This window comes from Crassostrea angulata, chromosome 10 (assembly GCF_025612915.1).
Source record: "Crassostrea angulata isolate pt1a10 chromosome 10, ASM2561291v2, whole genome shotgun sequence".
Classification (NCBI taxonomy): Eukaryota; Metazoa; Mollusca; class Bivalvia; order Ostreida; family Ostreidae; genus Magallana; species Magallana angulata.
Genome location: NC_069120.1, coordinates 29,637,082 through 29,658,799, shown reverse-complemented (window position 1 = coordinate 29,658,799; position 21,718 = coordinate 29,637,082). Strand labels below are relative to the sequence as shown.

The window sequence follows — 21,718 nt, the reverse complement described above, 5'->3', positions numbered from 1 at the left end:
GAATCTAACAATAATATAATATTTTCTACAATATGGCATGACTCAAACATTAAAGTAGAGAAGAAGTCTATGTTTTATAAAGAATGGTACAAAAAAGGTGTGAAAATTGTTAAAGACCTTTTACATAATGATGGGTCATTTTTATCAAAATCTGATTTTGAAAAAAGATTTCATTTGAACAAAGTATGTTTTATGCAATATATATAACAGCATAATTAGTGCTGTTCGAAAGTTTGTTAAAGACTCAAATTTTTCAAAGGAGAACTATGTCAATATTGTTGGTCCTTTTCTACCCTTTTACTATGTTGAATTACTTTTGTACAAGAAATGCACTAAACCTATTTATAATTTAATTGTAACGTTTCAACCTCTTTTAGAGTTTGTTACAATGAATACTTTTGTGGGTCTCTTTTTTTTTAATTCTACCCAGACAAAATACAAAATCAGGATTCAAATTTATAACATTAATTAAGAGTTCAATATAAAGCAACAACAAATAAAAATCAAAGATGATAAACTATGGGTCACCTCGATATATATAAAGGTATACAGGTCTATGGGGCACCCGGATATATAATATAAAGGAGTACTGGTCTTTACGGGTCACCCAAAGGTATGAATTTACAAAATCAATAAATAACTGGGAGTTGGGCAAATAGCATCAAATTCAAGCTATATACATAATAATGATGAAATGGGTTTATAACAGATAGTAAGTAATATTTACCTTTCTGTTTGGATCCTGATTTTCCATAATCTTTGGGTCAATAATGGGTCTTGAAAATCTAGGGTTAATCTGGGTAGGGCCGTTGGGGATGGACAGGGGGTGAAAAGTGACGGTTACGTCTAAAACGGCCGTATATAAAGGTTTTGGTCTCTAGGGCCGAATATGACCACGCGCGAATCGAGCGGTACCGCACGATTTAGCGCCATGTTTGAGAATACATTGACGTTCGGCCAGGGAATAGAAATTATCGTAAAAGGAGTATTATGACTTGACGGATGTAAGATAAATCATGGAAAGGACTTGTTAATGATGCCATAGTAAATAAAGGTAAGGGGAAGGATTATAAGCTATAAAACATATACTTGTGTGGGTGATCTAGTTTCGTAATAGAGGAAATTCAGGTTACCACACTTGTATACAATGATTTATGGTATGATGGTGATATTCCCGATGAATACATAAATCGATAACAATATAGATGACAAATCATGTACAACATATAATATGGAATTTATTAGAACACAGGTGGGGGTATATACGTAACATAATCAATACAAATGTCCAATGTATTATTCCAAACTCAATCATTCGATGGAATTCAAAAATTGTCATGAGAGGCTACTCCGAACTAATTTTACAGGGTATTTTCAAAGTATGTTTCAAAGTTACAACATATACTACTGTACAGTGGCTACAATATAGAACTCTACATAGAATTCTTCCTGTAAAATCGTATCTAAAAAAGATAAAAATAGTTGATAATGATACATGTTCTTTTTTTAATAATGAAGTAGAAACTATTGAACATGTTTTCACATCCTGTTCCTTTGTTTTAGATTTATGGAGTAGTTTAAGTATGCATATATATTATGCTGTTTCAAAAAGAATTGGCTTTAATGAGTATAACATATTATTTGGAGAGACTCCTCCTTCTAATTCTAACTTAGTCATCAACTTTTTGATCCTGTATACAAAACAATATATTTTTCAATGCCTGTACAACAAAAAAAGTTCCAATATTTGCAGGTCTACTATGTCACTTAAACCTTAGATATGAAATTGAAAAATGTGTTGCTATCAGAAACTCTTCTTATGATAAACATAATCTAATAATGATAGATGGTTTGAATGGAAAAATCTTTTTCTTAATATTTAACTTCAAGAGCTTTATTCTTTTCAGTTTATGCAAAATTGTATCAACTTGAATAGTTTTCTAGATTTATGGCATAAGAAATTTGAATGAAAATCATTACAAAGAATGATTGCATGGTCACATTTTAGATATACTTCTTTTTTTTACTGTCTGAGTAAAATCACTTCTTGCTAAATTCTTTGTTTTCATCCTTCAAATTTTGAATTTCTCTCCTTAATTTTTTAATCATTTCAAGCTCCTGTTTCTCACGAGAAAGTTGCTCAATCGTTTTTTCTAGCTCCTCCTTAACTTGCCAATCCTGACTACTACAACCATCAGCAGGAGTTAAGCTGTCAGGTCGAATTCTTTTACATGGAGGTTGAGATGTTCCTGAAATATCTGTGTTTGTGCCAGGGCTAGGGGATTCCTTAACCACACTCATTCCTTTCTGTCTGAAATGTTTTTTCAGAGGCTTAATACATGTAACTCATTAAATTCTTTAGCCGTATGTTTTTATTAAAGTAAGGTTTACGGCTTCTGTTTCTTAACATTTTTAGCTCACCTGAGCTAATAGCTCATTAGTGAGCTTTTCTGATCCCTTTTTGTCCAGTTTCAGTCCGTCCATTCATCCATCTGTCTGTCCATCCAGAAAATTTTTATATTTTTAACTTCTTCTCCAAAACCACTATGGCAATTTCAACCAAACTTGCCCCAAAGAGTTTGCAGACTGACAGAAAGATGGACGGACAGATGGATGCTGTACAAAAAGTGATTAGAAAATCTGACTTGAGCTTTCAGCTCAGGTGAGCTAAAAACCCTGTAAAATAAATAACTGAAGTAATTATAGCTCTTGACGTCACATCTAAAATAAAGGTCAGCTGGTGTAATGTAACAATGAAAATCTGAGTTATCTCCTTGTAGCTGCAAACCTCACCAAAACCCAATAAACAATCATTTCATTATAATTCTATTTGTATAGGCATTCATATTCTGTGAAATAAATAAATAGAAATTACAACAACAATCAACCTTCATTAAATAAAAACTCACCCCATTTTGTCATCAATTTCATCACTGGCAGATTCAAAAGTAAGATCTCCTCCTAAAAATCAGATTTATTTAAAATACAGTTCAGTTCATTTTCAACAATACTCTATTTAACAAAGTAAAAATAAAGAAAACATTCATGAGTTCTTTACTTTAATGAAATAATGATACTCTTAGCCTTTATAGTTAATAATACAAGTTTAATTTTATTGTATATCGGTAATAAAACATCATATTGAAAGCATAAAGGCCTATGTATACAATATTTAAATGCACAAAAAGACTATATAAATGTCGCTGAGGGGGGAGAGGGCACCATAGGATAAGGGGAACTAACTTGTATAGGCCCAACCCAAGAAACAGGGGTTCATGCAGCCTTTAGTCAATAGTCTTAAGTTGACCTCTAAGTTGAATATGCATAGAGCTATAACTCGAAGGCAGGTTTTACACAATTTATTGATTAAGTGATTTGAACTATAACTATAAATTATCAACAATTATCAAATAGAACAGGATAAAAATAATTATTTCTTAAAATGCCAATTTGTTTATGATGTTGCTTAGTCTACTGACAGACTGGTGGACAGTCAACTACATAGTCAGTATGAAGAAATAAGCAACATAACGTGGTGGCCAAAAGTGTCTGACTGACTTGAATAAATTTCAAACTCGCTGGTATTTATAATTCAAAAGATAATTAATAAAATTCAGGTATATAGTACTCATGATAATAACTCAAAAGCTAGGACAACTCACAACAATTACATTGACTTATTGGGAATAATTAACATTAAGCAGACTGACCCTTGCTAATTCATTGTCATCTTGCATGATCTAGTTAGCTCTAAAACACATGTTACTCAAAATGACACACCATGACATAAATATAACACATCCAATTTTGCGTGTACTGACAAACCTGTAGCAGCTTCATTTTGTACATCTTTTTTATCTTTCATCTGCATTCTCATACATTTATCCTTAGGCCGTTGAGATGTTGATAATGTATACATTCCCAACTTCATGGTATTAAACAGTAGTGTAATTTGCTCCCAAGCTTTCTCTAAATCTTTTTTGTGACCAATATATTTCCCATTGACGAAATCTCTCCTATTTCCAATTATTATTCTTAAAGCGTCAGTTTCCTCAGTAGTAAACTTTGCAGCTCTTCTCTGCTTTTGATTCTCCTGGGCCATCTTGTTAGAATCTTTTTGAATTCTAAGGTTTAAATTAAAGGTAAATTAATGTTATATGCTAATAGCTCAAGTGAGCTTTTCTGATCCCTTTTTGTCCATGCAGTTTCAGTCCGTCCATTCATCCATCTGTCTGTCCATCCAGAAAATTTTTATATTTTTAACTTCTTCTCCAAAACCACTATGGCAATTTCAACCAAACTTGCCCCTAAGAGTTTGCAGACTGACAGAAAGACGGACGGATAGATGGATGCTGTACAAAAAGTGATTAGAAAATCTGACTTGAGCTTTCAGCTCAGGTGAGCTAAAATGCAGTAAGATAAATAACTGAAATAATTTTAGCTCTTGACGAAAATAAAGGTCAGCTTGTGTAATGTAACAATAAAAATCTGAGTTATCTGCTTGTAGCCGCAAACCTCACCAAAACCCAACAAACAATCATTTCATTATAATTCTATTTGTATAGGCATTTATATTCTGTGAAATAAATATTAAATAGAAATTACAACAACAATCAACCTTCATTAAATAAAAACTCACCCCATTTTTGAGGAGGAGTCATTTTCCAAATAAAAATATCCCTCCACAATGTCATCTCTTTCAGCACTGGCAGATTTATCTCCTGAAAATCAGATATATTTAAAATACAGTTCAGTTCATTTTCAACAGTACTCTATTTAACAAAGTAAAAATAAAGAAAACATTCATGAGTTCTTTACTTTAATGAAATAATGATACTCTTAGCCTTTATAGTTATATAATAATACAAGTTTAATTTTATTGTATATCGGTAATAAAACATCATATTGAAAACATAAAGGCCTATGTATACAATATTTAAATGCACTAAAAGACTATATAAATGTCGCTGAGGGGGGAGAGGGCACCATAGGATAAGGGGAACTAACTTGTATAGGCCCAACCCAAGAAACAGGGTGTCATGCAGCCTTTAGTCAATAGTCTTAAGTTGACCTCTAAGTTGAATATGCATAGAGCTATAACTCGAAGGCAGGTTTTACACAATTTATTGATTAAGTGATTGAACTATAACTATAAATTATCAACAATTATCAAATAGAACAGGATAAAAAAAATTATTTCTTAAAATGCCAAATGAGTCAGATTTAAATTTAGCTAGATGTTGCTTAGTCTATACTGACAGACTGATGGACAGTCAACTAGATAGTCAGTATGAAGACATAAGCAACATAAGGTCATACCTGTTAACCTTTCAAAGCTGCTATGTGGGAGAATCTCCCCCTTACCAACTTGGCTAAGGGGAAGATTTTGCGTAAACGACGTTTTCTCACCTGAAATGCAAATATATATTAAAAATACTGTTAGATACCTTATTTTACCATTGTAATTAATGCATTTGTAATCATTTTAAATTTTATTATTTCTATGACTACCAGTGGCAATTACAACTTGTGTTGCTGTACATGTTCAGAAAACTATTATTTTGTTTGCATGGTACAATACAAGAAGTCAATAGTGCCACTTTTTATATTTTAAGTCTTCTTATTGTTCAGTATTGAATCATCACTGCATGCTGACATCTAGGGTAAACACAGAAAATTTATTTTGCATATTTTGAATTTGCAGTAAAACCCAGTTAAGAAAATACCAGTAAATAATATTCATCAAAATTATTTTTGCCTTTATCACAAAACAACATGTATATATCTCCAGTATCATTTAAAACATGATCTCTGTTGTAATATCTATATCATCTTTGTAATTCATAGTACCGGTACTATAAACTTTAAAAACTCTTGTGAAATGCTTTTTTATCGGTAGCTTGTATAAACACTCAGTGTTCCAAACTCACTTTCATTTTTACCGACCGTGCTGGCCAGACAGAATTAGTCACGACTCACAGCACGTGGCTTGGGTGCTTTACCTGTGCACCTGTAAAGTGACACCACTGGCTGTGTATTGTTTTCTTTGGTGTTACAGAGTAAAATCAAGATGTTTTCAGCTTTCACCTATTTTTTATAAGGCCTATGCATAACTAAATACGTAACTGATTTAAGTCAAAACCGGAAGTAATCGTAAAAAGTAAAATGGACTATAATATGTCATACTATGATCACGGTAGACAGTACTTGGATGGATTTTGATATATTCAAGCTACACATCAGCTCTTTGAGCTCAAAATCAGAGAAAAAACCCACTGGTTGTTGAAATTTGCATGTAAAGATTCAGAAGTTGGGGGGAGGGGTATAGGGAAGACAAAAACGATTGCGGGAGAAATTTGTCTCCCGCGCGGGAGATAGGTTGAATGCGGGAGATCTTAGATTTTTAGGCCGTTTTGCGGGAGTCTCCCGCGCAATGCGGGAGGGTTAACAGGTATGTAAGGTGGTGGCCAAAAGTGTCTGACTGACTTGAATAAATTTCAAACTCGCTGGTATTTATAATTCAAAAGATAATTAATAAAATTCGGGTATATAGTACTCATGATAAAAACTCAAAAGCCAGGACAACTCAGAACAATTACATTGACTTATAGAGGATAATTAACATTAAGCAGACTGATCATCGCTAATTCATTGTCATCTGGCATGAGTGAACTCTAAAACACATGTTACTCAAAATGACCATGACATAAATATAACACATCCAATTTTGCGTGTACTGACAAACCTGTAGCAGCTTCATTTTGTAAATCTTTTTTATCTTTCAGCTGCATTCTCATCCATTTATCCTTAAGCCGTTGAGGTGTTGGTAATGTATACGTTCCCAACTTCATGGTATTAAACAGTATAAGTGTAATTTGAGCCCAAGCTTTCTCTAAATCTTTTTTGTCACCAATATATATCCCATTGACGAAATCTCTCCTATTTCCAACTATTTCTCTTAAAGCGTCAGTTTCCTCAGTAGTAAAGTTTGCAGGTCTTCTCTGCTTTTGATTCTCCTGGGCCATCTTGTTAGAATCTTTTTGAATTCTAAGGTTTAAATTAAAGGTAATGTCTGGCAGATCTTTCTAGCTCTCTACACAGCTTGGTGACATCAAGAATATTTTAGAATGTTCTAAAATTATTCACGCACATGCGCTTTGTATCCCAAACTTCCGCCAGAGTTCCTTTGTACCAAACCAAACTTCCGCCAGAGTTCGTTTGTACCAAACCAAACGGAGACGCAGAGGACTATGGGTATTATGCTTTGTATCCTAGCTCTCAGCAGCATATAGTACCTTATAGAGGTGGAGGTATAGGTGATGACGTAATTATTAGGGTCTCCTAAGGGTTATTTTTAGAACAGTGCATTTATAGAGGTCGTTTCTGATTGGCTGTTTTAGAGAGGTTGTATTATAGAGGTGATTTTTCATCACTATTTTTAGCTCACCGAGACGAAGTCAAGGAGAGCTTATGCTATACCCTCGGCGTCGGCGGTGGCGTCGGCGTCGGCGTCGGCGTCCGGACCTTGTTAAAGTTTTTGTTGCAGGTCCTGTATCTAAGCTATTACTTGTCCTATCTTCACCAAACTTGCATGGATGATGCATCTGGACCTACTTATGGACTTGAAAGTCTTGGATGCTGAATCTGGGTCCTAAATTTCAGATGCTGGAGGAGGTTAAGGTTGTTGGACCAGGTTAAAGTTTTTGTTGCAGGTGCCCTTTGATAGCAGTATCTTAGTTACTGCTGGTCTGTACTTCACCAAACTTGCATGGATGGTGTGCCTTATGATACTGATGCACCAGACAGGCTTGAGTGCTGAATCTGAGCTATAGGTTTCGGATGCTGGAGGAGGTTAAGGTTTTTGGAGCAGGTTAAAGTTTTTGTTGCGGGTGCCCATTGATAGCAATATCTAAGTTACTACTGGTCCTAACTTCACCAAACTTGTATGGATGATGCGTCTTATGATACTGATGCACCTGACAAGCTTGAATGCTGAATCTGAGCAATAGGTTTCGGATGCTGGAAGAGGTTAAGGTTTTTAGAGCTGGTTAAAGTTTTTGTTGCAGGTGCCCTCTAATGATTATATCTTAGTTACTACTGGTCCTAACTTCACCAAACTTGTATGGATGGTGCGTCTTATGATACTGATGCACCTGACAAGCTTGAATGCTGAATCTGAGCAATAGGTTTCGGATGCTGGAGGAGGTTAAGGTTTTAAGAGCTGGTTAGATAAAGTTTTTGAAACAGGTGCCCTCTGATGATGATATCTTAGTTATTACTTGTCCTTACTTCACCAGACTTCCATGGATGGTGTGTCTTATGATACTGATGCACCTGACAGGCTTGAATGCATAGTCTGGTTTCGGATGCTGGATAAAGTTAAGTTTTTAGGAACAGGTCACATGTTTAATAGATGATAGTAGTATTTCAAACTTGCATAGTTGATTTAACTGTAATATGAATGAATCGCAGAGGTAGCTTCAGATGCAGAGCTTGTTCTCCATTATCAAGGATGCTAAAAAATAAATCTTAGTTATTACTGGTCCTAACTTCACCAAACTTGAATGGATGGTGTGTCTTATGATACAGATGCACCTGACAGGCATGGATGCTGAATCTGAGCCATAGGTTGCGGATGCTGGAGGAAGTTAAGGTTTTAATTGCTAGTGCCCTCTGATGATGATATCTTAGTTATTACTGGTCCAAACTTCACCAAAATTGCATGGATGATGTGTCTTATGATACAAATGCACATGATGGGCTTGAATGCTGAATCTGAGCCAAAGGTTTCGGATGCTGGATGAGGTTTACTTTTAAGGAACAGGTCACATGTTTTATAGATGATAGCTTGCATAGTTGATTTAACTTTATTATAAATTAAATGCAGAGGTTGCTTCAGAAGCAGAGCCTGATCTCCATTATCAAGGATGCTAAAGAAATCTCCTACCTCACTCAAACCAGCTCGATAGATAGATGTGTTTGTTGATAAATGATATAACATGATTCCTATGATAAAGTATTGTATGATATGAAACAATATTGTTTGATATGATACAATATGATATCATATGTTATATAATAAAAAGTTATACGATACGATATGATATTGTATCAATTTTTTTGATATTTTATGATATGATTATGTATCATGATATTGTTATGTATAGTATTGTATATTATGATACAATATTGTATAATATTATATTGTATTTTTAATTTATTATTTTATCACATGATACAATTACATAAGATATTGCAAAATATTATATTGTATCCTATGATACAATATTGTATATTCTATAATATTGTATCATACAATATTGTATAATATGATATTGGTTTCAGTAATATAGAATTATATCACATGAAATTGTATTATATGATATTGTAATATTATATAATATTGTATCATACGATATTGTATGATATGATATTGGTTTTTATGATATATTATCATATCACATGAAATTGTATTATATGATATTGTAATATATTTTATTGTGTCATATGATGCAATATGTATAATATAATAATGTATTTTATAATATTTTACCATATCACATAATGTTGTATCATTTGATAAGATACAATGTTGGAATCAAATTATATTGTATTATATGATATAATATCATATAATGTATCAAATATGTTTCAGTGTCATTCAATACAATATCATTCTATATTATACAATATAATATCATGTTTCAGTGTTATGATGTATTATGCAATATGATATTGTAATATGATACTATATTGTATTTTATTTTATGATATTGTATTATGTGATCAAATACAATATGGTATAACACAATACAATGTCATATCATACGTTACAATATCAAATCTCATTATTGTTTATTACGGTATTTTATTTATTATATGATATATATTATATTAGAAATATGACATGATGCAATATTTAATTTTATATCATTGTATTGATTAACATATGAACATATGATTATCATAAAAAAAATTATCAGATGATATACGATATTTTGTCAAAACAGAATCCATGAATATCCAAGATCATAAAGTATGATTTTCATATAAAATGATAAAGGTGGACTTATGAAGGTGATGTCTCATAAGGGTGATGCTCCGTCTCGGTGAGCTTAGTAATTTATGATTACCTATGTTTAGAAAAGGTAGCAATATAGAGGTCGTGTTTTCATTTGAGGATTGAATATAGAGGTGGTGACGTAGTTACTATTGAGGCCATATAGAGGGGTACTTTTTAGAACAGTAAATTTATAGAGTGTTTTCATTGGAGGATTGAATATAGAGGTGGTGACGTAGTTACTATTGAGGCCATATAGAGGGGTACTTTTTAGAACAGTAACATAGCTATTTATAGAAAAGGTTCTGTACAGAGCTTATTTGTCATTCTTAGCATAGAAGCATATTCATTATAGAGTTGATGACTATACAAGATAATGAGCATGCGCAAAAGAAGAATTTTATTTTATTCATTTATGTAAAAACAATCATTTCATAATGGATTGTCAAAGAGTGCAGTACAAATGGAAAATTATAGCATGGAGTGCATTGAAAAAAGATGACAAAAATCCCAAAACGTGGACATTGAATGAGAGCCGTTGGTTTGACAATAAGAAAGTTTGTATTAAAGATTTTAGAGAAGTGACCCGAAACGGCTACGATTTTGCTGACAGATGGAGAACTAAAGATATTTTATTAAAACGTTATGCCCCAGTGAGCGCCTGATATGAAACACGATGAATGCAAGACAGACAAAATTATCAATGAAAAAAGTTCAGTTTAGCGATAACGTTTACACTCTGTTAGTTCCATACGAAGATAGGAAAGGTGAATGGATGAGAAAATAAAGTTATTGGAGTGTAACCAAGCATAGCCCAGGTGAAAAAAAAATGCAAAGGTAGAGATTTTTTTTATTTTAAAGTGCTGATATTGCACAACATGTTGAAAACAAAATATTGTTTAACATGGTGAAAGTAGATATTGCACAACGATGGTGAAAGCATATAAAAAATGATTTTGCAGAAAAACAGTATGTAAGGGGGCTAAATTAAGTATATGATATAATTTTTAACAAAGGAAAAAATGTTATATTACATTGTGTTATGAAAAGTCACCAGAATCAGATGGGTTTTTTGCAATGTCCACGTTGCAATCCAAATGACTTTATTAACTATTAGTTTGTGAAAACAAAAAACATTTCATTGTGTTCAAAGTACCGTTCGTGTTCAGTGATAGATTTATGTAATTATATTTGTTACTTATGTATGTAATATGCTATAAGTTTTTTTTATACATGTAAAGTTAATGAAAGAAATATTCTATTAGATCATGTACAAAACTTCTTTTTTGTATCATTATGATGGTATTGCTATCTTAATCATACATGTTGTACTATAATAAAAAATGTTTTACTATGGATTATTTTTATAATTTTTAAAAAATATTGTGTGAATTTAAAAAGAGACGTTAAATTTTGTTTGGTTCATTAATCAGAATGGTGTTGACTGAGGAACAACGACGGTACTTGGAAAACATATGGACTGACGTGAAACATGCTGCCTCTTTTGCAGGTCCTTACAAATTGTATCAAATTGTGAAAAAAGAAGGGAAACAAAAAATTGGTTTAAAGGATATTAGAGACTTTTTGTCAGATTTAGAACCGTATTCACTTCAAAAGAGAGTTCAGAGAAAATTTCCCAGACGTCACATTTTAACCGATTCTATAGACACCATATGGGATGGTGATTTACAAGACGTGCGAAACATATCCAAGGAAAATGAAGGCATACAGTATATTATGGTTTTGCAAGACATATTTTCAAGATATGTATTTACAGCTCCTTTGAAACAAAAAACGGCGTCGTATGTAATAGAAGCTTTAAAAGGGATTTTTGCTAATGGAAGAAAACCCAAAGTGTTTAGAACCGATAAAGGAGGTGAATTTAAAAATCGGTGGGTGTCCTCATTTTTAAAAAAAGAAGGCGTACACCAAATTTTTACGGAAAATGAAACAAAAAGTAATTTTGCAGAAAGGAGCATTCAAAATTTGGAAAACAGATTGCAGCGCATGTTTACTCATAATCAATCTTACGAATTTTTGAGTAAGCTACAAGCAGTTACTGATAGCATCAATAAGACTCCTTCCTGTCCTTTAGGGGGAATTACTCCTGCATCTGTGACTAAAGAGAATGAAGAGGAGGTTCGTTATAGAGCTTATTTACAAAGGAACAAAAGGCCAGGTGTTGTGTTAAAAAAAATTAAAAACTCTAAAATAGCAGAAAAAAAGAAACCTTATAAATTCAAAGTCGGTGATAAAGTTAGAATATCTTATTTGCGACGGACATTTCAAAGAGAATACGACCAAAAATGGACGGGGGAAATTTTTAAGGTTAGTCAGAGATACCGTAGTCAGGGTTTGCCTGTCTACAAATTAAAAGACTTTGCTGAGGAACCTATAACTGGTACTTTTTATTCACATGAACTTCAGAAAGTACACACAAGTGACAATTCTATCTGGAAAATCGATAAGATTTTAAAAGAAAGAAAAAGAAAAGGAACGGTAGAGATCCTGGTGTCTTGGCATCAATGGCCTGCTAAATTTAACCCTTGGATAAAGAAATCTGACATGCAAAATGTTTAAATAGGAAGGCTGCTTTTTTGTACGTCATTATCTCCAAAAATGAGCATCAGATTGGTTTTAAGATCTACTGATAGTCAACAGATTTATATCGGTAACACTCCTTACGACTTTCTTGTTCATTTACCCAAACCACTGTACCTACAGGGGCACTGGGCAGTTTCACTTTTGGAATTCAATTTGTCCACAACATCCACTCAACCAGAATTGTACGTTTGTAGTAATTTATGTCAGGATTCTATAGTGGGGGACAGAGAACTACCTCTCTTGAGATTAGTGAACTTTAAAAAATCGGGAAACATCATTTATAATTACCCATACGAAGTACCTTTGCGATTGGATGAATTGCAAGACGTGAGAGTGTATATAAGAGACGTCAATAATCAACCCGCTTCATTTTTGAAAGGTATAACTACCGTTACCATACTCTTGTAAAATCGCTTGTTTGAAATACAATGATGGGTTCAACCTATGTATCAGACCCACGTGTGTGGAAAACATTTTATCAAAGGATGCTTGATGGACATTTTCGACCTGGTAAATACAGAGGCAAACAGACCGGAGGTGGATTAGGAGGTATGTTTTCCAAAAAACCTTACATGATATCGGTCAACCCACACATGTTCTCTAAGGAGAGTACAGATCAAGTAGTGGGGAAACAAGTGACACCTATGGCGGCCGTAGAAGAGAGAGCCAAAGCGGAAATAAAAGAAGCCATCAAAGAAAATATTCCTCACGTACCAGAGAAGACTATAAAAACACAGATAAGACAACGTACCGTCAAATCCAAACCAACACTCAAAAAGAAAACAACACAAAAAGGACTGAAGAGAAAACGAGACACAGGAGACAGTAATTTTAACCGAGACGAGAAAAAAGTCAAACATCAATGTCGCCGGGTGGCGTTGCGGCTCCAAAATAATAACGTTCAATAGGTTTACGTAGCTTTTATGCAGGTGATAATTTACAGATAAATTTCCAATTCTTCAACAGACTTGAGACTATGGTACAAAAAGGGATCTGAAATATAAATTAAATGATAAATACACAGATAACATTATTTTACTCATACTTGCATTTTACTGCACATTACTTTACTCAATACATTTTCCTGTATTTACACTTATATTTGCACATTTTGCTGTACAGAACTTTACTTCTTTACTACATATACTTTACTTTACACAATCACTAGACTCGTACACGTACTTCACTTTCATATACTTGTGTACTACATTAATACATTTATTTTACGGCAACTACTACGCGCCTTACTCTGAAATACATACAACATATGTTTACATCACAACAATACACATACTTTTACTTAATAGTTTCCGTATGAGCAAATACTCATTATCACACATTACTTCAAAATACTTCTAAATTACTCACGGAAAATATAAAACAAGATTATCTGGCCATTTTAGGAATAAATACGGCATTAAATCCGTTTCATTAAAATAAAAACAAACTTACCCAAAATAGTTGGACTCTGGCCAGAAATACTTAAACGTTACATGTAGGATGAAATGAGGGAGCTGGTAGAAAACGTCCGCTCTCTCCAATTGCTACGCCCAGACTGAATTCTTAAATGCACGGGATTAGAACCCGCCTAGTAAAACCGTCTGAGTGAACTTTAAACTATGGAAAGCAACTCTAACAATAAATAAGTAACATTATAAACGTAGCACAAAATGTATGGAAAGTAATTAGGGACGTAAATTGTGACATACCTCCCCCATTTAATAAAAAAAAAATGTATTTTTTTTTATACACAACAATTTATGTACATGAACTATGTTTTTACGTTTTTTTTTTTGTTTTTTTTTTAAGATAAAAACAAGATAAAACTGTTCATTTCCTCATTTTATTTACACTGAAACACTCACTTCTACTCTTACTCACGTCTGACGACTTAAATAGTCCGCTCCAACATTGTCTTTTCCTCTAATTGCAATAATGCAGAATCGATATGGCTGTAACTTCAATGCCCAGCGCATCAATCTAGAATTCACTAACTTTGTTTTGTTCAGATACATGAGAGGGTAATGATCAGTCTCTAAGATGAACTCTTTTCCATAAAGATATCTATGAAACTTTTGCACTGACCATATGATGCCCAGACATTCCTTCTCGATGGTTGAGTAATGTTCCTCACTTGTCTTGAGTTTGCGACTAGCGTAAGCCACTGGGAGTTTGAGATCACCTTCTTCCTGTAGAAGCACTGCTCCGAGTCCTCTATCCGATGCGTCTGTCTGCACTATAAAAACCTTAGAAAGATCTGGCAATTTCAAAATCGGAGATGTGGTAATTGAGGATTTTAAAGTTTGAAAAGCTAGTTCTTGAGCTTCCGTCCACTGAAGTTTGCTTGGTGAGAACTTCCGGGTGAGATCTGTTAAAGGAAGTGCAATTTGAGCAAAATTCGGAATAAATTTTCTATAGAAATTTACCAATCCTAGAAAAGACCGTAACTGTTTCTTCGTTGCAGGATGATTTGCCTCTCGAATAGCTTTGACTTTGTCGGGATGAGGGTGCAGTTTATTGTCTCCCACTATATGTCCTAGACATTCCAGCTTTTGGTACGCCAATGAACACTTCGTTGGCCTTGCTGTGAGATTTGCTGAACGTAGACGCTGTAACACCTTAGAAAGCACAGACATATGATGATCAAAAGTATCAGTAAAGATCAAAATATCATCGATGAAATTGTCCACATTTGATACATTTTGCAACACATCACGCATGAGACGACAAAAAGTTGCTGGTGCTGTGACCAACCCAAAAGGCATTTTAGTGAACTGGAAAAGACCTAAAGGAGTCTGAAAAGCTGTCAAAGGACGGGCAAAATGAGTCAATGGAACCTGTCAATACCCCATAGACAAATCTAACCGAGAAAAATACTTATGACCTGATAGTTTAGCAAACATTGCATCGACATCTGGCATTGGTTCAGCGTCAAACACAGTGATACGATTAAGAGCCCTAAAATCAACACAAAAGCGGTATGTGTTGTCTTTCTTGGCTACAAGGACTATTGGGGATGAATAGGGACTATCTGACGGTTCTATGACCCCAAATTCTAGCATCTTGCTCACCTCATCTTTGACTGTGTCCATCATAGCAAACGGGATTTGTCTTGGACTTACTCTTACAGGTCTATCTGTTGTCGTCCGTATCTCATGTTCGAGTACATGCGTATGCCCTGGTACGTCTGACAAAACATCACTATACCTGTACAGAAGTTCTTTCATTTTCTGCTTTTCCTCTCTACTAAGCTGTGGATTTACATCTACATCAACGTGTGTTTCTTGAGACTGAACTTCCAAGAAATCTGTTTCTTGACTACACTCAACATCTGAGTCATCAATCTGTTCTGAATCTACAACTGACATAACACAATTCACAACTGGTTCACATCTTTCTACATATTTCTTCAACATGTTTGCATGATAGGTCTTTATTTTGCCCTTTACTTCTAACTGATAGTCTACTTTACCTAATCTTTTAACTATTTGGTATGGACCTTGCCATTGCATCAGGAGCTTGTTACTATCAGATGGCAAAAGAATCAAAACTTTCTCACCTGGTTTCATATTCCGCACTCTAGCCTTCTTGTCAAAGTACACTTTATGTCTATGTGTTGCTTTCTTCAGATTCTCCTGCGCTAACTCCCATGTTGATTCTAACCGCTCTCGGAGATCTAAAACGTATTGGTATGTAGACTTTACCTGCTGATCTTGGATTTCCTTTGTCCACAATTCTTTCAGAATTGTCATTGGTCCCCGAACAGTACGGCCATACAATAACTCAAAGGGAGCAAACCCGAGGCTTTCTTGGGGAACCTCACGATATGCAAAAAGCACAGTGGGTAAATATTTATCCCAATCTTTAGGTCTATCTATACACATACGCTTCAGCATTTGTTTGAGTGTACCGTTGAAACGTTCCACTAGCCCGTTACACATAGGGTGATATGGCGTAGTGGTCAGCTGTTTCAATGAAATGAGCCTACTTACCTCCTTCATAAGCCCTGAAGTAAACTGACTTCCCATGTCTGTCAAGATTTCCTCTGGTATGCCTGTATAAGAAAACATTTCGAGAAGAGCTTCAGCTACCCGCTCGGTATCTATTCCAGGAAGAGCCTTGGCTTGTGGAAACCTTGTAGCGTAATCTACTAACGTTAAAATAAAGCGATTACCTTTATCAGTAGGAGGATGTAATGGACCCACAATGTCGACTGCAACTCTTTTGAAAGGTACATCTATCAAAGGCATGCTATCTAACGGAACTTTACTCACCTTTCCTTTTGACACTGTCCTTTGACAGGTATCACAAGATTGACAGAACCGTTTGATCTCGGACTGCATACCTGGCCAAAAGAATTCTGACAAAATTCTAGAAATCGTTCTCTGTATTGCTAAGTGCCCTGACATAATTGATTCATGAGCCAACTTCATTACAATATGGCGAAACTTTGCAGGAACAATGAGCTGACAATAGGTTTTACCTCTATCTTTTTCTAATCCTTCATATTCACGGTAAAGTAAACCTTTCCTTTCAATCCATTTTACTTTACCATCACGTGATGTTCGACCTTCTCTTGCATACTGACGTGCTGTTTCTAGCGAAGGATCTGCTTGTTGTTCTCGCAGTATGTCCTCAGGACTGATTTCCTCTTTGACGATTTCAGGAACCTTGAGTGGTGGGTAGGCTTTCTGTTTGTCTTTTACCTGCTTTCGCGTCTCCACAGTAGACACAGTGTTTGGTTTCCATTCTAGATCTGGATCATGTGGTGTTCTTGCATTATCTACTTCACCTATGATCAAATCAAATACAGGGTTATCCATACACCAAACTTCATATTCACCAGATGCATAAGGAGAATCAATAATAACTTTTGCCACTGGGACCACTATCCTTGTACTATCTGCTAGAATACAAGTTTCCTGTTTACCTGTAAAGTGGTCATCTCTTACAAGACTTTTCCGAACTACAATGTTCCGACAACCAGAATCTCTAAGTAGCGTTACTGGTTGACCATCAACGTAACCCGCTGAGAGTGGCATTGGTTTTTGCACAGAGTGACAAGCAGATGTTAAGACAGGTGTATGGTCACTTACTTGAGTATAAATTGATGGACTTTGGGTGTAGATAAGAGCAGCGCAATTCTTTGCAGTAGCTTGACAAGTGGCTTGTTTGTCTTGGTCGTCCTGCGCATATACTAATGCACTCGAATTTCTGTTTCTGAATTTGCATTGTGGTGCTATATGACCGTGTTTATTACAAATATAACACTTTCTCTCATTTATTGGAACAAACCTTGACTTCTGTGGTTGTTGAAGGTGTCCTTCTTTTGGTTTCTCTGGTATTTTGTTTACTTCAACTGGTTTCCTCATGACTTTTGAACATAAGTTTATAGCACTTGTATTCCTTGCTTCCCTGAACTGATCGGCCAGTGTACACATCTCATCAGCTGTCTTTGGAACGTTTTGCTTAAGAAAGACTGAAAATTCAAAATTACATACATGTAAAATTTGATCACGAAGCATAAGATCAACTAGAGATTCAAAAGTACAATCGATTTTCGACATTTCGATCCAACGAGTTAAATACGAAGACAGTCTAACTGTGAACTGAGAAAATGTTTCTCCAACTTCAGGTCTGCATGAATGAAATTTCCGCTTGAAACCATCTTCAGTCATATCGTACCTACGAAGTAAAGTTGCTTTGAGCTCATCGTAATCACTGACTTTTGCTGTAGACATGAGAGCATAGACATCCAAAGCTCGTCCTTTTAACAGAGCACTTAAATGTGTAGACCACAACGATTTGTCCCAACCCATAGCGGTCGCATATCTCTCAAACCTTCTCAAATAGCTATCGATCTCATCTTTATTCTCTTCGAATGGAGGAATTTTGGGAATTTTGGGCTTAACCATTGCGTCAACAGCCTTACCTCTAGCAGTTCTCTCTGTCATTTCTAACTCGTGTTCCTCTTCTAACTCCTTCATTTTCATTTCGTAGTACAAACGTTCCATCATAAGTTGATGTTCTCTTTCATCTTTTTCTTTCTGACGAATTTCTGCTCTCTCTTCTCTCTGAAATTTCTGTTGATCACTAACATATTTTTTCAACTCATCATCTTTGTAACCTAACCTTTCACCTGCAGCTATTAACTCTTGTACTGAATCCATATTAGACATTTTGTAAGACACAAATACTTTACTAACACATTGGTTTGGACACAAATACTCCAGTACTTCTTGTAATCTACTAACTTTTTATTTTTACCACTTTTTTTAGCAATTGACTTTTCAGAATGGGCGACACAATTGTACTTTGTTTTATTTACTTTAATACAATTACCCTGACCAGTTTCCACACACTCTGAGGAAGTCCAACCAACACCCTTTCTAGAGATCTGGATCCCAAATGACCAAATGACCGTGTCTCCTACAAAGACATACAAGACAGCCAAATAGATTAACAAATGTGCATACATTCATATACAATGACAGAATACACAGCAAATTTAGATAAATATTGTACAAACTAATTCATCTGCTTTGTTTCAAATGAAAACTTTTTAAGTCAAAGTTCTGTTTCAGATTAGTTTTCAAGACACAATCATTTTTTTTTCAATTCACATAAAGTTTTGTTTTCAGAAACAGTAAAACTTGTTTGAGGAATTGTATCACGTTCCTGGGTTTTAATCAGGACATCTTTGAGGAGTGTAGTAATTCTGTGGGTATTTGGTCTGCGGAGAAATTTTCTCTTGGAGGATAACTTCAAAGATAGTTGATATGAGTAGTTGTTCCCGTAGGCTCCTGAGTCAGTTGAATAGAGATCTGATGTAGGTCTTGAAATTTTTGATTTGGTATCCTTGGAGACGTATCCCTGGATAGGTATCTCTCTGGTGTAGGTATCTTATACAACATGATGTAAGATCACTGGATAGGTATCTTTGTATAGATATTGCTGGATCCTTGAAGAAGTATTTCTGAATAGGCACTGCAGCATCCCACTTCTGACACCATTTGTCGCCGGGTGGCGTTTCGGCTCCAAAATAATAACGTTCAATAGGTTTACGTAGCTTTTATTCAGGTGATAATTTACAGATAAATTTCCAATTCTTCAACAGACTTGAGACTATGGTACAAAAAGGGATCTGAAATATAAATTAAATGATAAATACACAGATAACATTATTTTACTCATACTTGCATTTTACTGCACATTACTTTACTCAATACATTTTCCTGTATTTACACTTATATTTGCACATTTTGCTGTACAGAACTTTACTTCTTTACTACATATACTTTACTTTACACAATCACTAGACTCGTACACGTACTTCACTTTCATATACTTGTGTACTACATTAATACATTTATTTTACGGCAACTACTACGCGCCTTACTCTGAAATACATACAACATATGTTTACATCACAACAATACACATACTTTTACTTAATAGTTTCCGTATGAGCAAATACTCATTATCACACATTACTTCAAAATACTTCTAAATTACTCACGGAAAATATAAAACAAGATTATCTGGCCATTTTAGGAATAAATACGGCATTAAATCCGTTTCATTAAAATAAAAACAAACTTACCCAAAATAGTTGGACTCTGGTCAGAAATACTTAAACGTTACATGTAGGATGAAATGAGGGAGCTGGTAGAAAACGTCCGCTCTCTCCAATTGCTACGCCCAGACTGAATTCTTAAATGCACGGGATTAGAACCCGCCTAGTAAAACCGTCTGAGTGAACTTTAAACTATGGAAAGCAACTCTAACAATAAATAAGTAACATTATAAACGTAGCACAAAATGTATGGAAAGTAATTAGGGACGTAAATTGTGACAATCAATAAGAATGGCTTTTTTAAGCGATAAAATTACAGCCATTGGACTTCCAGCAAAATTGGCTCTATTTACCGTTCCACCCAATCAAGTAGCTGTGGATAAAATTTATTTTAGTGAATGCAGACCTGTAAGTTCCTTCGATACGGAGGACGCTCCGATCGAGATATCGGTGCCTGGGCAGGGTAACGAGTACATAGACTTAAGAAGAAGCCGCCTGTACGTAAAATGTAAGATTGTTAAAACCTTGTTTTTCAGACTCTACTTATAGTAAAGGTGTATCAGTTCTATTTAAGAAAGATTTAGATATAGATATTATTAATAGGCACAGTTCTAATGATGGACGTAAAATCTTGATTAATGTAAAAATAGGCGAAACTGATTTAACTTTGGTAAATATTTATGCCCCTAATAATGAATCACACCGTATTCAATTTTTTAAAAGAATGAAAACATTTATTAATAATAACTCGAATAATATATCAAATACTATCTTGTGTGGTGACTTCAACTGTAAGCTGAATAGTACTACTGATAAGAGTTCAAGACTTTTGAAAGAAATTATTAAGCAAATGAAATGTTTAGATCTATGGGAAGAAAAAAGTAAACACTCCGATGGATTTACTTGGTGCGATGCAAATAACACACCAAGAAGTAGGATTGATTTTGTATTTATGAGTGAAAACTTATCTTTAAAAACTAATAATTTAGCATTACAAAAAATTCCCGGCACCCATTCTAACGGCAATAGAATGTCCGATCATAAATCGATACAATTTGATCTAAATATTTTTGATAACAAAAAGGGGGGTGGTTATTGGAAGCTTAACACGTCTCTTTTAGAAAATAAAGAATACAAAGAGCAAATTTCTGAAATCATAAAATATATTTCCAACACCCATGAAACATTTATACAAAAATGGGAAATTTTGAAGGAGGAGGTTAAAAAATTCTCTATAATTTTCTCCGTTAAACAATCAAACAGATTTAAAAAGAAAATATTTAATATAGAAAAAGAAATTGAATATATAGAATCTTTGCCTTACAATGAAATTGATATGATTAGGAAAAGAAACTTAGAGACTCAGTTAAACGAATTTTATGATAAAAAGTCTAAAGGTGCTCAGATAAGATCACGTGCAAAATGGATTAATGAAGGTGAAAAGAACACGAAATATTTTTTATGTCTAGAAAACAAAC

General features: G+C 34.4%; 1 protein-coding gene across 2 annotated transcripts; it reads right to left on the bottom strand.

Moving 5' to 3' along the window:
* Positions 1 to 1,213: 1,213 nt before the first annotated feature.
* LOC128167959 (uncharacterized) lies at positions 1,214 to 7,396 on the bottom strand. Of its 2 annotated transcripts, XM_052833986.1 has the most exons (6): positions 6,746 to 7,396; positions 5,320 to 5,409; positions 4,640 to 4,721; positions 3,826 to 4,124; positions 2,910 to 2,961; positions 1,214 to 2,311 (listed from the first exon to the last, which is right to left on the bottom strand). In XM_052833986.1, exons 1-6 carry the CDS (start codon positions 7,023 to 7,025, stop codon positions 2,041 to 2,043), a joined length of 1,074 nt encoding a protein of 357 aa, XP_052689946.1. In that variant the 5' UTR covers positions 7,026 to 7,396; the 3' UTR covers positions 1,214 to 2,040. The 2 variants fall into 2 exon arrangements, with proteins under 2 accessions (XP_052689946.1, XP_052689947.1); XM_052833987.1 differs by lacking the exon at positions 5,320 to 5,409 and having other exon boundaries at positions 6,746 to 7,390.
* Between the last annotated feature and the right edge of the window lie 14,322 nt (positions 7,397 to 21,718).

Excerpts from the sequence above, each read along its gene's own strand:
- LOC128167959 (XM_052833986.1), bottom strand. The coding sequence starts at position 7,025 with ATGGCCCAGGAGAATCAAAAGCAGAGAAGACCTGCAAACTTTACTACT. Across the intron at positions 4,722-5,319 it reads CAGCTTTGAAAGGTTAACAG|GAGATAAATCTGCCAGTGCT; the intron begins GTATGACCTTAT and ends TCTGATTTTCAG. Across the intron at positions 2,962-3,825 it reads ACAAAATGAAGCTGCTACAG|GAGGAGATCTTACTTTTGAA; the intron begins GTTTGTCAGTAC and ends TCTGATTTTTAG.